An 18,703-nucleotide genomic window follows, 5' to 3' on the forward strand; every position below is an offset into this window, starting at 1 on the left:
AGTAAAATTTTAAAGCTCATCTCCCTAGGTTATATCAAAACAACAGATGCTTCCTTCGTTTGAGGATATGTAATGCCTGAAGATGCAAATTTCGTGTTGTAGACTACTGAAGGACATTTTGTGTGTTTCAGTATCATTGATTTCAGATCCCTTAGCATCTATCCTCAGCCTCATCTTTCTGAATTATAATTTTAAAACAAGCTTTCCCGTTCTGCCTTCTTCCATCTGAGAAACATTAAGGTAAAAAGATTGATGATAGACTTCGAGTTTGTATGCAGAAAAATGAACTTGCTTCCTATAATTTGCAGTGTTCTGCACATGTGAAAATCTAAGGATAATTAGTTATGATTGCTTTAATGTGATGGAGACAATCACTTGTTCTATGAGACAAGCTCTTTGGCTAATGAATTTTGTCTTTTGGTTGATTGACTGGTTAATGGAATCAGAAAAAAGATTTTTTGTTTCTTCTGTACAAAAATGCTTTCATTCTCTACTGGAAATAGATACAGTGATTTGGGTAGCCAGTCTTTGTTAGAGCACATCCTTCTTTATTTATTTTATCATTTGTTTTCCCCTTTTCTCAGTTATGTTCTGTATTCTTGTTTCTAATTCTCATTTTGATTCAATATTTGCAGTGAAACTTACAAATTTGCAAGGGAGAATCATTAAGTTGGCAATTATGTATGTATATATATTATATATAGTTATAGTTATCAACATTTCATTCATTCTCTTCATTCCTTGTTTTCTCTGCAAGACCTGGAACACTGTAGATATTCTATACAAGAAACCAGATTTAAAACTCAAGTGCAGTGGGAATTTGTAGGATGAAAATAGAGGCCATAGTCTGGTACTTTCTCAGGCACACAGCTCTCAGTCAATCTATGCAAAAGCTTCCCCAGAAACTTATGGACTGTATGGCTTTGTCTCTCTCCCACTTCCCAGGCCCTTACCAGTTCTTTTTAAAAGCAGGATTGAGGGCTTCCCTAGTGGCGCAGTGGTTAAGAATCTGCCTGCCAATGCAGGGGAAACGGGTTCGAGCCCTGCTCCAGGAAGATCCCACATGCCGCAGAGCAACTAAGCCAATGCGCCACAGCTACTGAGCCTGCACTCTAGAGCCCGCGAGCCACAACTACTGAAGCCCTCACGCCTAGAGCCCGTGCTCTGCAACAAGAGAAGCCACGACAATGAGAAGCCCACGCACTGCAACGAAGACCAAATACAGCCAAAAAAATAAATAAATAAATAAATAAATTACTTTAAAAAAAAAAAAAGGCAGGATTGAGCTTGGATTCTCAGGTGTGGGAAGAAAACAAACTGCAGCTATCTTCCTTCTGTCAAAAATAGGCAGTACAAAGCCCTGCTTTGTTTGCTGTTGTCATGCTACGTGCTATGCTAGGTGCTATGCTATTATGCTATGTTATTATGATGTGCCTTTCTTAGCCATGAAAAGCCCAAACAGAGGGCTTCCCTGCCATTTAAATGGCCATGTCACTTCTCTTTGACTGTGGATGATGGACCCTGTACCCTCTGGAAGGACTTTTCTCAGACATGGATCAGTGAGTAGTGCCCACTCAGCACTTATTTTGGTTTATGAGCTGAAGTTCCTTGAATTCCAGGAGATAAGGCAGTCATTGTCTCTGTGAACCCATTGCCAGACACCCAGTCATTTGATAGTAGGTGCTGCCAACCTGAGCCGTGAAGGCAGGCAACCTGCTCTTCCTCACCATGGCCTAAGATGCCATCCTTGTCAAGCGAATGGAGATAGATCATGCTGCTCTCACCTTGTTATATATCACTGTCAAACCCTGCTATTGGCTTCCAGAGATCGGCCAACAGAGACAAAGTACTTTTTCTGGTAGCAAATGTTACCTTGGATTGTTTGTGAGACATTTAAGTGATGAGGAAGTACAAAGGACCTGCTACGTGAAGAATCATAATACCCAGTTAAGCTTCTTTATCTGTGGCAAACCTCCCAATACCCTAAATTCTGTTTGGCTGTTCAGTAAATGCGGTACTTATCCCAGCTCTAAATAAGGACAGTGACTGATTCCTCTTAGAAACTGTTTAGATTTTTCTTCCTAGCTTTATTTCAAGGGATATTTTGGTGGTGGTGGGGGGGGAGGTTGGAGGTGGTAGCAGGAAATTTAACTTAAACAACTGGTAGTTTCCAAAAGTCCATTTTCCTGCTGTATAATTTTGAAAAGGAGAGGAACAGATTTTTTTTTTAAGTGATATTCCAAACTTGGTGCTCCTTCCCTCTTTTCCTACATTTTCTATTTTAGCTGTTTCAGGTTTCATTCCTTATTTTTTCTCAACTTTGAGACCTTACACACTTTGGAAGTTTCAGGGACTAGAAAGATTAAGAAATGCCATTTCAAAGAAGAAAAAGTTTAAAAATATATTGTGGTTATTGCTGTTTTCCTATTACTTAACCCTGGCTCCAGACTCGGTAAAAAGACTTCCTAAAGTTAAAGGAGTATGTTATAACAATTTCATAATCTCCAAAGCCTTTTTACTATTCCTTTATTAGAAACTTTATAAAACAATTATTTAAAAATTTTCATTAATCCTCATGATTTGCTTGAAAACACCCAGAAGCATTTTCATGGATAAATGAGCCCATTGAAACGATAGCTTGTCTTAATCATTGCAAACCAGAGACCTCGCCTCACCATTAGCACCAGAGCAGCGTATGGCCATCTCTTTCTGCTATATCAGCTAGCTACAAACATCACGTCAGCTGAAAATTATTTCTTTAGCCCCGCTACCTCATTCCATCAAGCCATTTGCACCTCCCTTTTACTCACATAGGCTAAAATTCTAATGTTTGTAGTAAGCCAGACTCTCCCAGGAATATCTGATGCATTCACTGCTCTTGTCTCCAAGTGTTTACACTGGGACATTTTATACATCTTATATTTTCTTTGGCCCTCACTTCATGTCTTTGAGGCTGAGGCCAGTAAGCTATTTATTTTAACTGGGCCATTTTATAGGGTGTAAACCAGGAAATCATATTAAATACCATGTCTATTTAAAAATTATTATAATAGTTGAAAGTTGACAGACTTCTACTCAGGCCTACAAGAAATACCTGTAACATTCTAGCCATCTGCTGCCTTTAGGTGGAACAGTACCTTATACATCTCAAAAAACTAACTAAAGTCCTAATTTTTATGAGACATTTTAAAAGAAATAAATTTCAGTCCTTTCCATTATTACCTGCTCTAATATTTCAGCAGTTAACAGATTCTGATTTGAGTTCTGTTGTTTTAATTAAATCATCTATCTAGTCTACTTTTTGTATTACAAATTTTAGAAATTTATCCTTTCTCTCTTCCTCCCTTTTATGTGCGTGTGTGTGTGTGTGTGTGTGTGTGTGTGTGTGTACGAGAGAGAGAGAGAGAGAGAGAGAGAGAGAGAGAGAGAGAGAGAGAGACCACAAAATCCCCTTAGCATTCCCAATTTCATGTTTCTAAGATTGGAATTTAGAAAATGTGAGGAAAATATCATTGCCAACACTTGCATTTAGAAAAGCTGAAGTTTTCAGAAACTAGTGAGTCAATTTATAGAATTTTTAAAATCTTACCTATAATGTTCTATAATGATGGTTGATCTATATTTTACTTCTATTTTCTACTCCTTTCCTGGGAGGAGAAGGTGGTGTATGGTGGGGTCTCTGGTGGGATAATGTACACTTGTATGGGTGAATTGAGGCCTATGTCTTTGTCATTGTTTGATCACTAAGTAGCTGTGAATTTGGACAACACACTTAATCTCTTTCAAAATCTTTTTACTCATTTGTTATACGTGAGTGGTTTGGACTAGGGCATCCCATTGGACTACATGGCTAGGGATTAGCCATTCAAGTAGGATGAGGTAGGTTGGGAAGGGTGTTCTGACAAAGGCAAGTATTTGTATAAATTCTGGGGGGAAATAAAGAACATGGCATATTAGGGAAATAAAACTAGTTCATTATGACTAGAGAATAGGGTGAAGTGAAGTGGGGTAGCCAGAAGGAAATGTGGAGATATAATCACTGTTAGTGGATCCAAAGCAGATTTTAGAGAGAGTACCTTTAATGGAAGTAGGGTGATAGACCAGATTGCTGAGAGTTGAGGAATGAATGGAAGATAAAGAAGCTGAATCAGTGCTTGTAAAAGACTCAGAAATTGACATGGAAAGAGAGGAAAGAAAAGCTTGTTTATTTAATTGCCTCTCTTAAGCCTAATAATTGGGACTGTTTAACTGTAAATAACACCAAATATTTTATATAATGTAACCAAGAATAGGAGAAAAATAACACTTTATTTTCTTTGTGGGTATCAGTAAAATTTGCCTGGTAATCTTTCTCTTCTTTTTGTCTTTCTCTGCCCTTTCTTCCTGAATGATGTGCCTTTCTGAAGAAATTCAAGACTCCTCAGTTTTTCACCACATCCCAGCAGTCACATGGCTTAAGGCCTGCCCTTCCCCTCTGACTGACAGGAATCTCTTTGTCAGCTGTCTGCCTGTCAATGGATGGAAACAAGGTGTAGCATCAGCTCCTGCCCAGGCAATTAACCAGGGAAAAGGATGAGGTTCTGTACTCTTCTGTAGAAAAGCATTTTTGAGGGCTTTTAAACATTTTAAAGACAAGAGCGCTTTTAATACTTGAGATGCTCATTTATCTCCTATACTTCCTAGTAGTTAAGATATTCCTTTAAAGGCACCAGTTTATCATGGAAAGAAGTTGCTTAGGTACCTTAAGAAACAACTATTTTCATTTCCTTTTTCTCCAGCTAACCTAAATTCTCTTAAAACACTAATCTCCCCCTCTCTTACCAGCGCCTAGGAGTTAAAAATGCCTAATGCTTCCTCTAGCGTTCCTGTTGTGTCTGCAGTCAATTCCCTGATCTTGTAACTATCAGCTTAAGGTCTCAGGTTTCACTGACAGAGATTCTCTTTTTCTCCTTCTTTTGTTTTTGTTTGTTTTAGGGGAAAAAAAGAAAAGGGAAAACACACCCCAAACTGAGCTCTTAGTGGCAAAGTTTATATTCTCTAGTAAGATAGATCCTAAGTTTAGATCTTGACCTCTGAAAATAAATTCATTAGTCTGTGTAACCATAATGGCAGACCAGTATTTATGTTCATATTGATCTTTCACAAACATTTAACATGGATGTGGATCATTGTTTTAATACTTTACATTATAATTCCATTGAGGGGGTGGAATTCCCAACTAATACTAGAATAATTATATGAAGCAAAGCTAGAGAATATAGAAAATATCTTTCTCTGGGCAAGATGTACAGAACTTTTTATTTTGCCATATCAAAAATGATCTCTCATAATGAAGACTTGCTTTAGTGTAATATCTTTAAATTTTTTGATTCATTTAAGAAGTGACCATGTAGGCAAAAAAAAAGCATATTATTATTTTACTGTATCCAATTCCAGTAAATTTCACATTAATTATGTTGGGACACATCTGGCTATAACCTAGATATTAAAATGGACTCAATATCAAGTTGTAATTTGCTTGATCTGGATTGGACCTTGTGTTCCAACAACAGTTTTCCAACACCAACTGGGTGTTCTGCAATTTAATCCAGTTCTAACACTAACTACCTGGAGTTAGTGCAGACTCCACAGGGTAAGGGGTCAGTCCCACAAGACTGTCCCTCTTCAGGCATCAGCCACAAGCCACAGGTGACCTCAAGCCACTCGCACTTCTTCCTAGCTGACTACCGATTTGGGGCTCATCACATCCCCTTTCAGTTCAGTAATTCACTAGAAAAACTCACATAACTCACCAAAAATGCTGTACTTATGATTACAGTTTTATTATAAAGGCTGTAACTCAGCAACAGCCAAATGGAAGAGATGCATAGGACAGGATCCTGGGGAGGAGGGGGGCAGAACAGAGTTTCCATGACCTGTCCGTAAGGATTCCAGGCATGTCAACCTTCCAGCACATCAGCATGTTCACCCATCAGGAATTCCTGATCCACTGAGCTTCAGTGTCCAGAGTTTTTATATGGGGGTTTCTTTACATAGGCATGATTGAATAAATAATTGGCCACATGATTGAAATCAATCACCTTCCCCTCCCCTCCCTGGAGATTGGGGGTGGGGCTGAAAGTTTCAAACCTCTAGTCACAGGCTTGGTCTTTCTGGCTTGTCCAGCCCCTCCCTTAAAACTACCTAAGGGCCCACAGGAGTCATTTCAGCATAAACTTAGGTATGGTCAAAAGGAGCTCATTGTGAATTGCTCAAGAACTTTCCTATTGCTCAGGACCTTTCAAGGGTATTTGAAATACCCTTGAAATAATAGATTTAGAGGGATTAGGTTCTATCTGGTTCACTGAGTTACCTTTTTTGCTTTTTAATTTTTTCTTCTGTAAAAGTCCATAGCTCCTCTATGTCAGGAGCTGGGACCAAAGACCAGATATATTCCTTGTTATATAATAGACCTCAAGAGTATATTTGATTCAGTCGCATAGCTTTAAGCAAGTGAAATATTCTTAATTTCATTTTACAGAGGAGACATCTGGCACTAAAAACTTATATGATTGGCACAAGGTCACATAAGTAAATTCTAGAAAGGATTGGAATCCCAGTTACCTTAGCTTATGATATATCCATTTTCTGTGGACATCCATCAGCTTAGACTATGAAACTCAGTTTTCCTGGCAAATTGTGAGACTATCCACGAAATGTGTACCAAAGAAGCATTAACTATCTGCTTTCAGTTTAGAAAGAATCATAATTGACTTTTAAAAAAATCTAGCTCTTTTAGCTTGGGAAACATGCAATGTGGAACCTACCTTAATCATTTCTCTTTCAGTATTTTTCATAGCTTTGTGTGACATACCTCCACCCTGTTCAAGAGCACTGACAGTGTCTTGATACTTTTCCTTTTAATGAGTCAGCATTTGTTTAGTATTGTATACTTACAAAACATTTTGCAGTTATAGATCAGGATTGCTACTGGTATCACTTGCTGGGGAAATTGAGAGCCAGAGAGCTTTGTCCAGAAACATATGCTGCTCAACTATTATTACTTTTTAAAAAATTATGCCCGAATCATTCCAAAAATGATTTGAGACAAGTTTCAGTAGGATAAGTTGAAAAAAATAATAAATTAGATATAAGAAAAGAAAATGGGATGAAGAGAAGAAAGGTAAGAATACTAGCATAAGAATTAATAGAGAGGTAATATAAAAATTTATTGACAGGCACAGTGAAGAGCATACAAAGTATATAGCTCTCTCAGAGGTTGACCTATTTTTAAAATATGGGCTGAATAGAAGACATTGTGTGGTATCAGGAACATTTGCTTCAATCCTAATTTCATAGCCAATGTAAAAATGGAATTCATATTGTTATGAATTTGGGGAGTGCTCTTTCCTTGTCATTTTAAAGTCTGAAATCATTCTTTTCACATTTCGTTTTAGTTTTCATTCTTTACAGTCAACATCATCTAAAGCTGTGCCGTCCAGTACTATAGTTACCCGCCACAAGTGGCTGTTAGAGCATTTGACATGCAGCTCAGAAATGAGTTGTGCTCTAAGTGTAAAATACATCCTGGATTTTGAAAAAAACCTCATGAAAAAATTTTAAAATACTAATTTTATGTTGAAATTAATATATTTTAGGTATATTGGGTAAAACAAGATATACTATTACTAATTTTAAAATTAATTTTTGTTTTCTTAACCTGTCTACTAAAAATTCTAAAATTACACATGCAGCTCACACTTCTATTTGGACAGTGCTTTTCTAGAGAATTGATTTTCATCGTTACGTTAAATGCCCTACAGAATCCTTCTCAATGTAAAATTTCAGATAGCTTAGCTCTGAGTCTCTGTTCGTACAGCAGAATAATCAGTGCTGAACAAACACATGGATAAGATTAAGTCCTTGAAAGCAGAGTAAAAATACCAAGGATACAAAGTTACTACTTCAGAACACAAGTCTTTCTCATCTCTCAGGAAACCCACGCCTTTCATGGCAGATCCTCAGTTTTCTTACAGATGCACAGAAGCACTGCTGATTGCTAATTGGGAGAGGCTTCTTTTCACTATAGTTTTAAAAGATCTATTATGAAATTGGCTCTTATTTTGCAAAATTGCAAAGCATTTGGGAACTTCAGAGGAACATTGTGGTGTTACACAGATCTATATATTTTTATGATTTTATTCTCTAACTAAATGAAAAAGACACAGATACACACATATATACATATGTGTGTGTGTGTGTGTGTGTGTGTGTGTGTGTGTATATATATATATATATATATATATATATATGGAACATGTAGAGTGAATATTTGCTTTTAGACATTCTAGATCAGGGATGCATATTGAAATAATAGAAAGACAGATTTAGAGGGATTAGGTTCTATCTGGTTCACTAACTTACCTTTTTTGCTTTTTAATTTTTTCTTCTGTAAAAGTCCTCAGTAATTACAAATGCTCCTTTCAGCTTTAGGATTCTAGGTTGTAAACGCAAGTCCTAGGACATCTTGTGCTATGTTTTTGGTGATTATTTGTGGAATATTAAGGGAAAGTCCAATGCCATGTGGCATGACATTGTTCTGTCACTTGTTATGGTCTTGGCTTTCCTTAACCTTCTTCCTCTGCAGTGCAAAAGATACTCTGTTTAATTTGGTGAATACAGCTAAAGTATTCTTATCCTCCATTTAAAATATTATTTCCTTAAACAAAGAACAGTACCCAGTGGCCTCCTGGACTCCATGACATGGTAGGAATTTATGTCATCTCCTTCTTTTAAGTCTCGAATAAAATTGTTTTCTAATTTGCTTTGCTAGATTCAACCAATTAATTTCATTAAACTGTTTACAGATTTTTCTTATATGTTAGATATGTTAGGCAAGGCATAGAAATCAGCTTCTCCAGTTTTCTAGGTTTATTCCACATAAGACAGCTACTCTCTCCAGGGGAGTGTATATTGTCATTGACACCAGTCACTGCCAGTACCTGAACCCTCATTTCCTCTCAGTGGTACAGTACCAGGGACAGCCAGATGGAGACTGATTGGCTTATTTACTCAGCATCATCATGAAAGTTCTTCATGCTTGTGGCCATTTCCTAGCTTATAGGGGATTAATCCCTTACTAATTAAAAAGCTATGTCTATCTGTCCTAGTTTTCAGTTGTCTTTTCGAGCAAAAGGAGTTAGGTGAATTAAACTTTGAAAACAATTTATAAATCTGTTTAGAGTACTGGTTTGGCATTTGCTATCAGACTTTGTTATTATCAGTTTTAATCATATTTCTCACACGGAAACTCAGAATAGGTTAGTTAGACTGTACTTTTCTCTGCCCTTCTTGAGGTAGGAGATGTAGTGAGTTACCTATTTAAAATATGTAAAAACAAAGAAAAATTTACATCACAGAATTATACCCTAGATAATTAAAGGTAACTATTTTTTATGATCACGTGTTCATACAAGTACACTTATACAAGTATAGTCAGCTGAATCTCCAAGGAACTTTTCCCTCCCACCAGTCCTCCCTCCCTTTTTCTGTCTCCTTGATAGCTCTCTCCTTAGTACTTACTTCCTTATGTTCTGGCTGACCTTTCTCTGACCAGCAGAGCCTCCAGTGGAGTCCCTGTGGAGTCCATCAACTCTTCTCTGTAATTAGCTTAGTGGAGCCACTGTGAAGTGATGCAAGAAGGTTTTAGCTTCCCCAGAGCCACACTTTGTAGTCTAGCATATTCCTTATCTGTTGCTCCAGGGACCCAGATACCAGGAAACCATTATATTAATACAGCAACAGCAGCTCTTATTTTTGTAATCCCACAAAAACCACATGTGACCTGACATGATCTTAAGATATAAACAAGTGCCCAACATACTTTGGGCTCCAGAGGACTGACTTTTCTTTCTTACCTGACATTTTGGCCAAAAACCAAACCCTTAATCCATTCAGTGAAGGCTGGTGATGCTATCTTATCCACTGTCTGACCTGGAACTTCTCTGGGAGCAATAGTATATGATACTAACCAGGAACCTCTGGTTAAAATTTTGCCCACTACCTTTTCAACGTTCTCTTATTTGAGCAAATTAGCTTTTCCTCTAAGAATTGCTATTTTACCTGTTTCCCAGATATTGTACTAGTTTTGATTTTCTGAAATAAATTTTACCTTGCTCATCTCCTTTGAAAATTATTCTTGTTCTACGGACAATTTGCAAAGATTCAGAAGAATTACTTTTATATTCTGTTTCCCACAGCTTGCTTTTGATAAATTCTCAAATGTCCTGTCTAGATATACAGATTACAGACTCAGGCAGTCTTTTTTTTTTTTTTTTGAGAGTTATGTTTTATTTGGTGACCTTACTGAGAACTAAAGTCCGGGAGACACCTCTCAGATAGAATTGTTCCAAAGAGGTAAAGGGAGGAGTCAGGGTATATAGGAATTTTTTGCTGGAAACAAACAAACAAACATGGAGTCAAACATCAATAGATTATAGCTAATCACAAAAAGCAGACATCTCAAATTAATGATTTTAGTGCTTGTCTAGGTATGGAAAGACGCAAGAGTCTGGACTCATAGAAATTATTCCTTTGATATGCATCTTAACTATCTAGGGCCAGTATCCTGTTTTTCTTCATCCTGAAATCTCTTCAGGGCACACTGTCTAGGGTGGATGCAATGGTTGGTGGCTTGATGGGGGGTAACATTCATTGTTTACCAGAATGGCAGGCAATATTCTTGTTTACTGAAATAGCAGGCAACGTTTTTTTACCACACCAGTGTTAAAACTTAAAAGTCCTATATCCTGGGAACCCTACATGCAAGTAGGGGCAAAAAAAAAAAAAAAAAAAAGAGTGAGACGAACACATAAGTCAAGCTTTTCCAGGTCCTCACCAGCCAACTTCACCTATAACCTTTTATTTTTTTAATTAATTTATTTTTTTAAAATCTTTATTGGAGTATAATTGCTTTACAATGGTGTGTTAGTTGCTGCTGTATAACAAAGTGAATCAGCTATACGTATGTATACATATATCCCCATATCCCCTCCCTCTTGTATCTCCCTTCCACCCTCCCTATCTCACCCCTCTAGGTGGTCACAAAGCACCGAGCTGATCTCCCTGTGCTATGCGGCTGCTTCCCACTAGCTATCTATTTTACGTTTGGTAGTGTATATATGTCCATGCCACTCTCTCACTTCGTCCCAGCTTACCCTTCCCCCTCCCTATAACCTTTTAACCTTTCTGAGTTTCATTCACTTCCCTCTTCTCTCTCAAGGCCTTGAACTCTGAAAAACGAGAGTACTTTTCTCTGGATGTAAGACAGTCATTTTGATTCCTCAAAGCCCCTTCTAACTCTGACTCTCCCATTTTATTCTAATTAGGGTTCTCTGCTCTTTATAAAATTTATATTTTGTTTTCCTCAGCCAAATATGAATGTACCAGATAATTTTTAAGTTGATTTAAACATGTTTTTTCTCCCCCCATCTAAGCGGCAGTTAGTTTTAAGACCAGCCTTCAAGCAGCGTAGAAAGCATTTTGAAATTAGTGGAATCCCTCCTTTTTCTACTTTGGCAATTTTATTTCATTATAATATGAAGATTATTAGAAATGTAAAACTATAGGATACTTTTGAGAAATTAATATTGCTTTAAAAACAATTGCCACACCTCATCGATTTAAGTGTGTATAAGAGTGTGAAGGAATGTTGGATATTTAAGTGAGGGGTTTTTTCTTTCCCTCTTTATACCTTTATACCTCTTATTTTCTTTCCCTCTTTATACCTTCACTTAACAATGTGCCTTTTTTCCTATAACTCTGTACACCTCCTTTTAATTTTTTTAAAATGAAAATGTATCTCATTAAAAGATTTTTCACATTTGCACGTTGGATCTTGGAGGCAGGCCCCGATCCCAGCTTCAACTCTTGTCCATACTGTGATTGGACGAGGGCAGGGAAGAGCTGCTGGGGAGAGCCGAGCTGTCTGAAGGTTGGCTGGGTGCTGGTCAGGTGCTCCACTAACCTGAGCAAGTTTTCCAAGAGGAAGCTCTCTTGCCAGCCTCATTGGAACCTTGATTCAGTCCCCACATAACATAAGATAGTCAAAGGTAGGATTTGGTTCTGTGTTAAGTGGAGGGCCACTCTGCCGAACTCCAGCCTTTGGAAACTTTGGCACTGGCTTCAGCCACTTAGAGACTGAAAACATACCACAGACCTTGGAATCCAGAGACAAGTCCAGAAAGAGACTTTTTCACTGTGCCCCATATATCCATTGGTTCCACCTGGCCACTAGTAGAGACATGTACTCCTTTTTATGATGTCAAAAGAAGGAAAGTTTTTATTCATGATTCTAAAGGAAAGCTTCTGTGTGTACATATAATCAGTTTGTATATGTGTCAGCAGACTTGGGGCTCCTCGTCCCCCTCCCATGTGTAGTTTTCCTTCTCTCTATCAAGCAGCCTCTTATGACATGGGTGTGAAGATCAATCCCAGTTGGCTATAATTCTAAATCTTGAACAAGTTATAGCTCTTATTACTAGAGAAAATAGCACTAAATAATTTTGAGGGGTGTGTGTGTGTGTGTGTGCTTCTATTTCCTTTTCTCTGATTATAAAAGTGGTCTCATTTTTAAAGTTTATAAAATGTAAAGAATAATAAAATCCCTTGTAATCTTCCTCTCTCTAACAGCCTCAGTTAACATTATGAAATAAATGCTTACTGTCGTGTTTTCTATTCATATTGTATTTTACATAGTTGACGTCAGACTAAATACAAACTTTAAAAAAATATTCACACTTTCTTACGCTCTTAACATTTTTCATAAGATGATACAAATAGATGAAGAGATATACCATGTTCTTGGATTGGAAGAATCAACATTGTGAAAATGACTCTACTACCCAAAGCAATCTACAGATTCAATGCAATCCCTATCAAACTACAACTGGCATTTTTCACAGAACTAGAACAAAAAATTTCACAATTTGTATGGAAACACAAAAGACCCCAAATAGCCAAAGCAATCTTGAGAACGAAAAATGGAGCTGGGGGAATCAGGCTCCCTGACTTCAGACTATATTACAAAGCTTCAGTAATCAAGACAGTTTGGTACTGGCACAAAAACAGAAATATAGATCAATGGAACAGGATAGAAAGCCCAGAGATAAACCCACACACATATGGTCACCTTATCTTTGATAAAGGAGGCAAGCATATACAGTGGAGAAAAGACAGCCTCTTCAATAAGTGGTGCTGGGAAAATTGGACAGGTACATGTAAAAGTATGAAATTAGAACACTCCCTGACACCATGCACAAAAATAAACTCAAAATGGATTAAAGACCTAAGTGTAAGGGCAGACACTATCAAACTCTTAGAGGAAAACATAGGCAGAACACTCTATGACATACATCACAGCAAGATTCTTTTTGACCCAGCTCCCAGAGAAATGGAAATAACACAAATAAACAAATGGGACCTAATGAAACTTAACAGCTTTTGCACAGCAAAGGAAACCATAGACAAGACCAAAAGACAACCATCAGAATGGGAGAAAATATTTGCAAATGAAGCAACTGACAAAGGATTAATCTCCAAGATTTACAAGCAGCTCATGCAGCTCAATAACAAAAAAACGAACAACCCAATCCAAAAATGGGCAGAAGACCTAAATAGACATTTCTCCAAAGAAGATATACAGATGGCCTACAGACACATGAAAGAATGCTCAACATCATTAATCATTGGAGAAATGCAAATCAAAACTACAATGAGATATCATCTCACACCGGTCAGAATGGCCATCATCAAAAAATCTAGAAACAATAAATGCTGGAGAGGGTGTGGAGGAAAGGGAGCCCTCTTGCACTGTTGGTGGGAATGTAAATTGATACAGCCACTATGGAGAACAGTATGGAGGTTCCTTAAAAAACTACAAATAGAACTACCATACAACCCAGCAATCCCACTACTGGGCATATACCCTGAGAAAACCATAGGTCAAAAAGAGTCATGTACCAAAATGTTCATTGCAGCTCTATTTACAATAGCCAGGACATGGAAGCAACCTAAATGTCCATCGACAGATGAATGGATAAAGAAGATGTGGCACATATATACAATGGAATATTACTCAGCCATAAAAAGAAATGAAATGGAGGTATTTGTAATGAGGTGGATGGAGTTAGAGTCTGTCATACAGAGTGAAGTAAGTCAGAAAGAGAAAAACAAATACAGTATGCTAACACATATATACGGAATCTAAGGGAAAAAAAAAAAAAAGGCCATGAAGAACCTAGTGGCAAGACGGGAATAAAGACACAGATCTACTAGAGAATGGACTTGAGGATGTGGGGAGGGGGTGGGGTGAGATGTGACAGGGTAAGAGAGTGTCATGGACATATATACACTACCAAATGTAAAATAGATAACTAGTGGGAAGCAGCCGCATAGCACAGGGAGATCAGCTCGGTGCTTTGTGACCACCTAGAGGGGCGGGATGGGGAGGGTGGGAGGGAGGGAGATGCAAGAGGGAAGAGAAATGGGAACATATTGTATATGTATAACTGATTCACTTTGTTATAAAGCAGAAGCTAACACACCATTGTAAGGCAATTATACTTCAATAAAGATGTTTAAAAAAAAAACAAAACAAAACATTTTTCATATATGGAAAAAATTGACTCTAGAAGAACAGTCATGTTTTAAAGGAAATAATTGAATCACAAAATTATGGGAGATCTATTTCATGCATTTATTAATTTCTCAAATAATACCAGTGAAAATTACTGTGCTGTGGCTAATACACTAGTAATTAGTCATATCAGCTTCCTTTAAGTGAAGCACTTAAATATTTGCCTATAAATTTTCAATACCAACTCACTAACTCCTAACTGAATAGTAGCTGAATTTCTTCTACTGTTTTGTCCTGGATATAGAATAGTGTCTCTTGACCTTTGTTTGGTCACCAACCCTCTGAGAAGTCAATAAAAGATATGAACCTTCTTCACAGAGAAACACATATTCCCACAAAAAACTAATTGTAATGATAATCAATGATGATATGCCAGGCACTCTGCCAACTGCTTTACATAGTTGTTTCACTTAATCCTCGTAGCAGCACTATAAGGAATATGCTGTTACCCTTATTTTTGAGATGAAGACATTGAAGCTTTAAGGAGATTAAGTAGTTTGCACATGGCCTTAGAGCTAGTAACTGGAGCTCAAACTGATTTTTATGACCCAAAGCACATCTCCTCAATCATTGGGCATCTAATTTTAGGGAGCTCATAAATTCCTAAAGCCTACTTATTGATACTCAGGTTAAAGGTGCCCTACTATTGCAATCCAAAGATTTTCACTGGCAGTAAAGAATATGTGTAATTAGTTAATCTTGTTATTTCTGTAAATTAATATATAAGTATTTGTTGGACATCTACTGTTTTTAATACTTGCTACGTTCTGTGATATGGTCCTTATCCCTAAGGACTTTACTGCCTACGTGGGAAGACAAGAATTACATATGTAGAACAATGAGAAAAAAAATGTAAATATGAAGTTGAATATATAGTAATTAAACATTTCCATAAGCTATACCCCAAAATTAATCTCTTTACTCTGTCACACATGATGTACTTTTCATTCCCTGATTTATAAAAGGAAAATCAAATCTAAAAGGCCACCATGTCCTCTGGGAACCTGGAAGATTCAGTGTGTCATAAAATGAGGTCTATAAAGTACAGCTCTGACTAAATATGTATCACATCCAGATTCCTGAGTGGTTTCATCAGCATCATGTCAACCCCAGGGTTCATGCCCAATAAGGAGATTCAAGAATGTGTAGCCACCTCTCAAGCATTCAAACCATGTATCATAGGGCAATCCTGTTGAACTGAACATGTGTAGGGCAGCAGAACACCGTGATAGTTGCTGCATCTTGACTCAGGCAGGGTTCCTACTGCCAGAGAGGACTTCAGATGATGCAGCATAGCTGTTATGTCATACGGGAGCAACAGTGATAATCTACCAACCTTGGATGAAACTCCCAGGCATGGGAAGCTTATTTAAGCTGACCATCTGACAATCAAGACTCAAAGAGTGGCTGTGGCTGTAATTCAAAGGACTGCTTTCTACAGGAGCATAGTATGGGAAAGTTGTACTTGTAATTGAGCAGTGGCCATATACAAGGTTATCCCAGATAATGGCTATTGTAAGATATGAAGGATGGATTCTGTCAAGCTTTTATTAACATGGCTCTCATCGTGTATTTGTATAGTCTTAGAACTTTACTCTTTTAAAACTTTAATCATTTGGGCTATACATATGATAGAATTCATTTATAAATGGCATATAAATTTTCTTTCCAAAGGAAATAGAAACTTAATGTGCTAATCATTCTATATAGTTTATCTCCTTCCATTTGAGTCATTTTTATTTAAAATCTCTAGAATAAGAATATTTTGTGTTACAGTTGTACAACACTTTGTGCTCTATACAATTCGTTTCATAACTTGTTTTAAATTTCATTTCACATAATGTTTTTGTGTTCCCTGCAACTTACGTTGTTAACATTATTTTTTAAGGTAGGTCAAGGATTTTATGAAAACCTAGTAGAAATTTCCTAGATGGAAAATATTTTTAAAGAACAGAAATTCCTGTCATTGTTCATAAATCATCATTTGAATCTATGCAGCTACTAGTTGTTTGAAGTAATTTTCCAGACATATATGCAGATATCTTGATGGATTTTATTTAATTTCAAAAGAATAATATGATACCAACTTTCTATAATTTCTTAAATTCATTCCTGAAGAAAAATATAATTGAAAGGAAAACATTCCTTTTCATATTTGCTTTGAGCAGATACTTGAGTTGTTTTTGAGGTAAATAGTAGATTGATGTTAAATGTTTATCATGCTTTGGCTTCACAGAGAGAATTCAAGGCATAGTTAGTAACTGTCCAACTTTTGAATTTGCTCTGTATGTATGTGTGTGTGTGTGTGTGTGTGTGTGTGTGTGTTGTGTGTATGTAGGGGCTTAAACAAGACCTTTTGATTGCATAATAAGCAGGGCTTAGGGACAATAAAATTTGACATTCTTAACTGTTAATAGTACTTGTCCCTATAGCCCTGTGCAGTTATCTTCTTATTAACAATGTAGAAGCCAGAGTCATAAACTGAGCATGTACCCAAGGCGCTACTGTAAATTGCAAATAGCATTCATGTGGTCTCTTTGACCTAAGACTAAATTCGGGTAGAGGGAAGAGAAAAAAGAATTTTTGAGACTGGAATAGAAGTAGAAGTCAAGAACAAAGAATACACTAGAAGGATGGACATGTACAAATGTTTCCTAAGTTTTTGCAGTGAGATTTATTTAGATGGGTCTTTTCATATCTGCAATACTCTTTTACTGAAGAGCCAAGCGCTAGATTGGGGCAGCCTCTGCTGCTGGTGTGTGTGTCTGTGTGAGTGTGTGTCTGTGTGTGTGTTGACGATAATGCACTCATGAGATAATACAAATAATCAGTGAGGGAATAATTAATGATGTGGCAGGGAATATTTTTTGATAAATGCTTGGGGAATGAGGTGACAGGCGTGAAATTCGAAAATTCCTTCAGCGATCTAAAATATAAATAGCTTTCGGAACTGAAAAGAGTTTCACAGCTGAAGATTTTATTGTGTTGAGAGGAAAAACTTTTTTCTCTCCCCCACTCCCTCCTCCTTTGCAAGTTGTTTGTCCATTCACAAAACAAATACTCTGAAGCCCAGCGCGGCTCATGGGAATAAATTTCAGGTCGAATTAGTACAGTTTCCTTGCTGTCAGGATTCTGGAATTAATGGTGTTTTGATGACACGAATTTTGAAGGGCAAACAAAGAAGCTGAAGGGAGAGAGACATGACTCCTTAGAAGCTTGGTCCTCCTCTCCCCCAGCCTCTCTTGTCTTCCCTGTCATCCGTCTGCCAATCTCCCTGTCCATGGTTAGTTAAAGGCGCTTTTTATCCTCTTTTCTTTCCCACAGAGTTTGCCAGATCCGGCCCGGTGCCTGGGTTCCAGGAGGACACGCTGCAGTTGGCCTTCATCGACTTGAGACAAGTAAGTCTTTGTGTTTTTGTTTTTTGTTTTTCTTTTAAGATGTGTGACTGAAGACCATCAGGTCTTAAGGAAAAGGGGAGGGGAGGGGGATTGGCGTTGGCGATTCACACTGGAGACCTAAGGGTTTTTCCCTGTGTTTGAGGCCACCTCTTTTATTTAGCTATCTGGGATCCTTAGCTATGGTGGAGTTAAAGGTTTTGTGGGTGGAAGGGAAGGCAGGAGGTGGGAGGAGGGACCCAGAATGTAGAGGGACTCAAGTGACCCTCAAGTGATGTGACCCATTGTGCTATAGTTGGCTTCTGCAGACACAGCAAAAAGATAGCTCAGCAAACCAGTGCTAAGCAGGTGCACTGATGCAGAGACTGCCTGCCCAGAGGACTTTTGTTTGCAGATAATGAGGGCAGTAGCATTTAAGAAAAATGAAATATTTTACATTCTGGATTGTTGGTTTGGTTTGTTGACTTTTTTCTGTTGCCTTAAGTCTTCCCATCCCCTCCTTTGTAGAACGCGGTCAGCCATGAGTGACTAAGTGGTCATTTTAGATAATTAGCAAAGGCCCTGACCAGTCATGCTAACCTGACAGGCAACCCTACTAAAGTAATGTGATGAAAGCCGGTACTTAGGTATACCT

The 18,703-nt window shown here is 37.6% G+C and overlaps 1 protein-coding gene across 5 annotated transcripts in view; it reads left to right on the plus strand.

The window, feature by feature from the left end:
• Positions 1 to 18,703, plus strand: part of EXOC6B (exocyst complex component 6B) — a 727,664-nt gene that overhangs the window by 530,404 nt on the left and 178,557 nt on the right. For all 5 annotated transcript variants that reach the window (XM_059942976.1, XM_059942975.1, XM_059942978.1 and 2 more), the window contains exon 20: positions 17,999 to 18,072. In XM_059942976.1, the coding sequence (XP_059798959.1) occupies positions 17,999 to 18,072 (74 nt within the window). The remainder of the gene's footprint in view (positions 1 to 17,998; positions 18,073 to 18,703) is intronic.

The sequence above is a fragment of the Balaenoptera ricei genome, chromosome 13, assembly GCF_028023285.1.
Source record: "Balaenoptera ricei isolate mBalRic1 chromosome 13, mBalRic1.hap2, whole genome shotgun sequence".
In the NCBI taxonomy this organism is placed as follows: domain Eukaryota; kingdom Metazoa; phylum Chordata; class Mammalia; order Artiodactyla; family Balaenopteridae; genus Balaenoptera; species Balaenoptera ricei.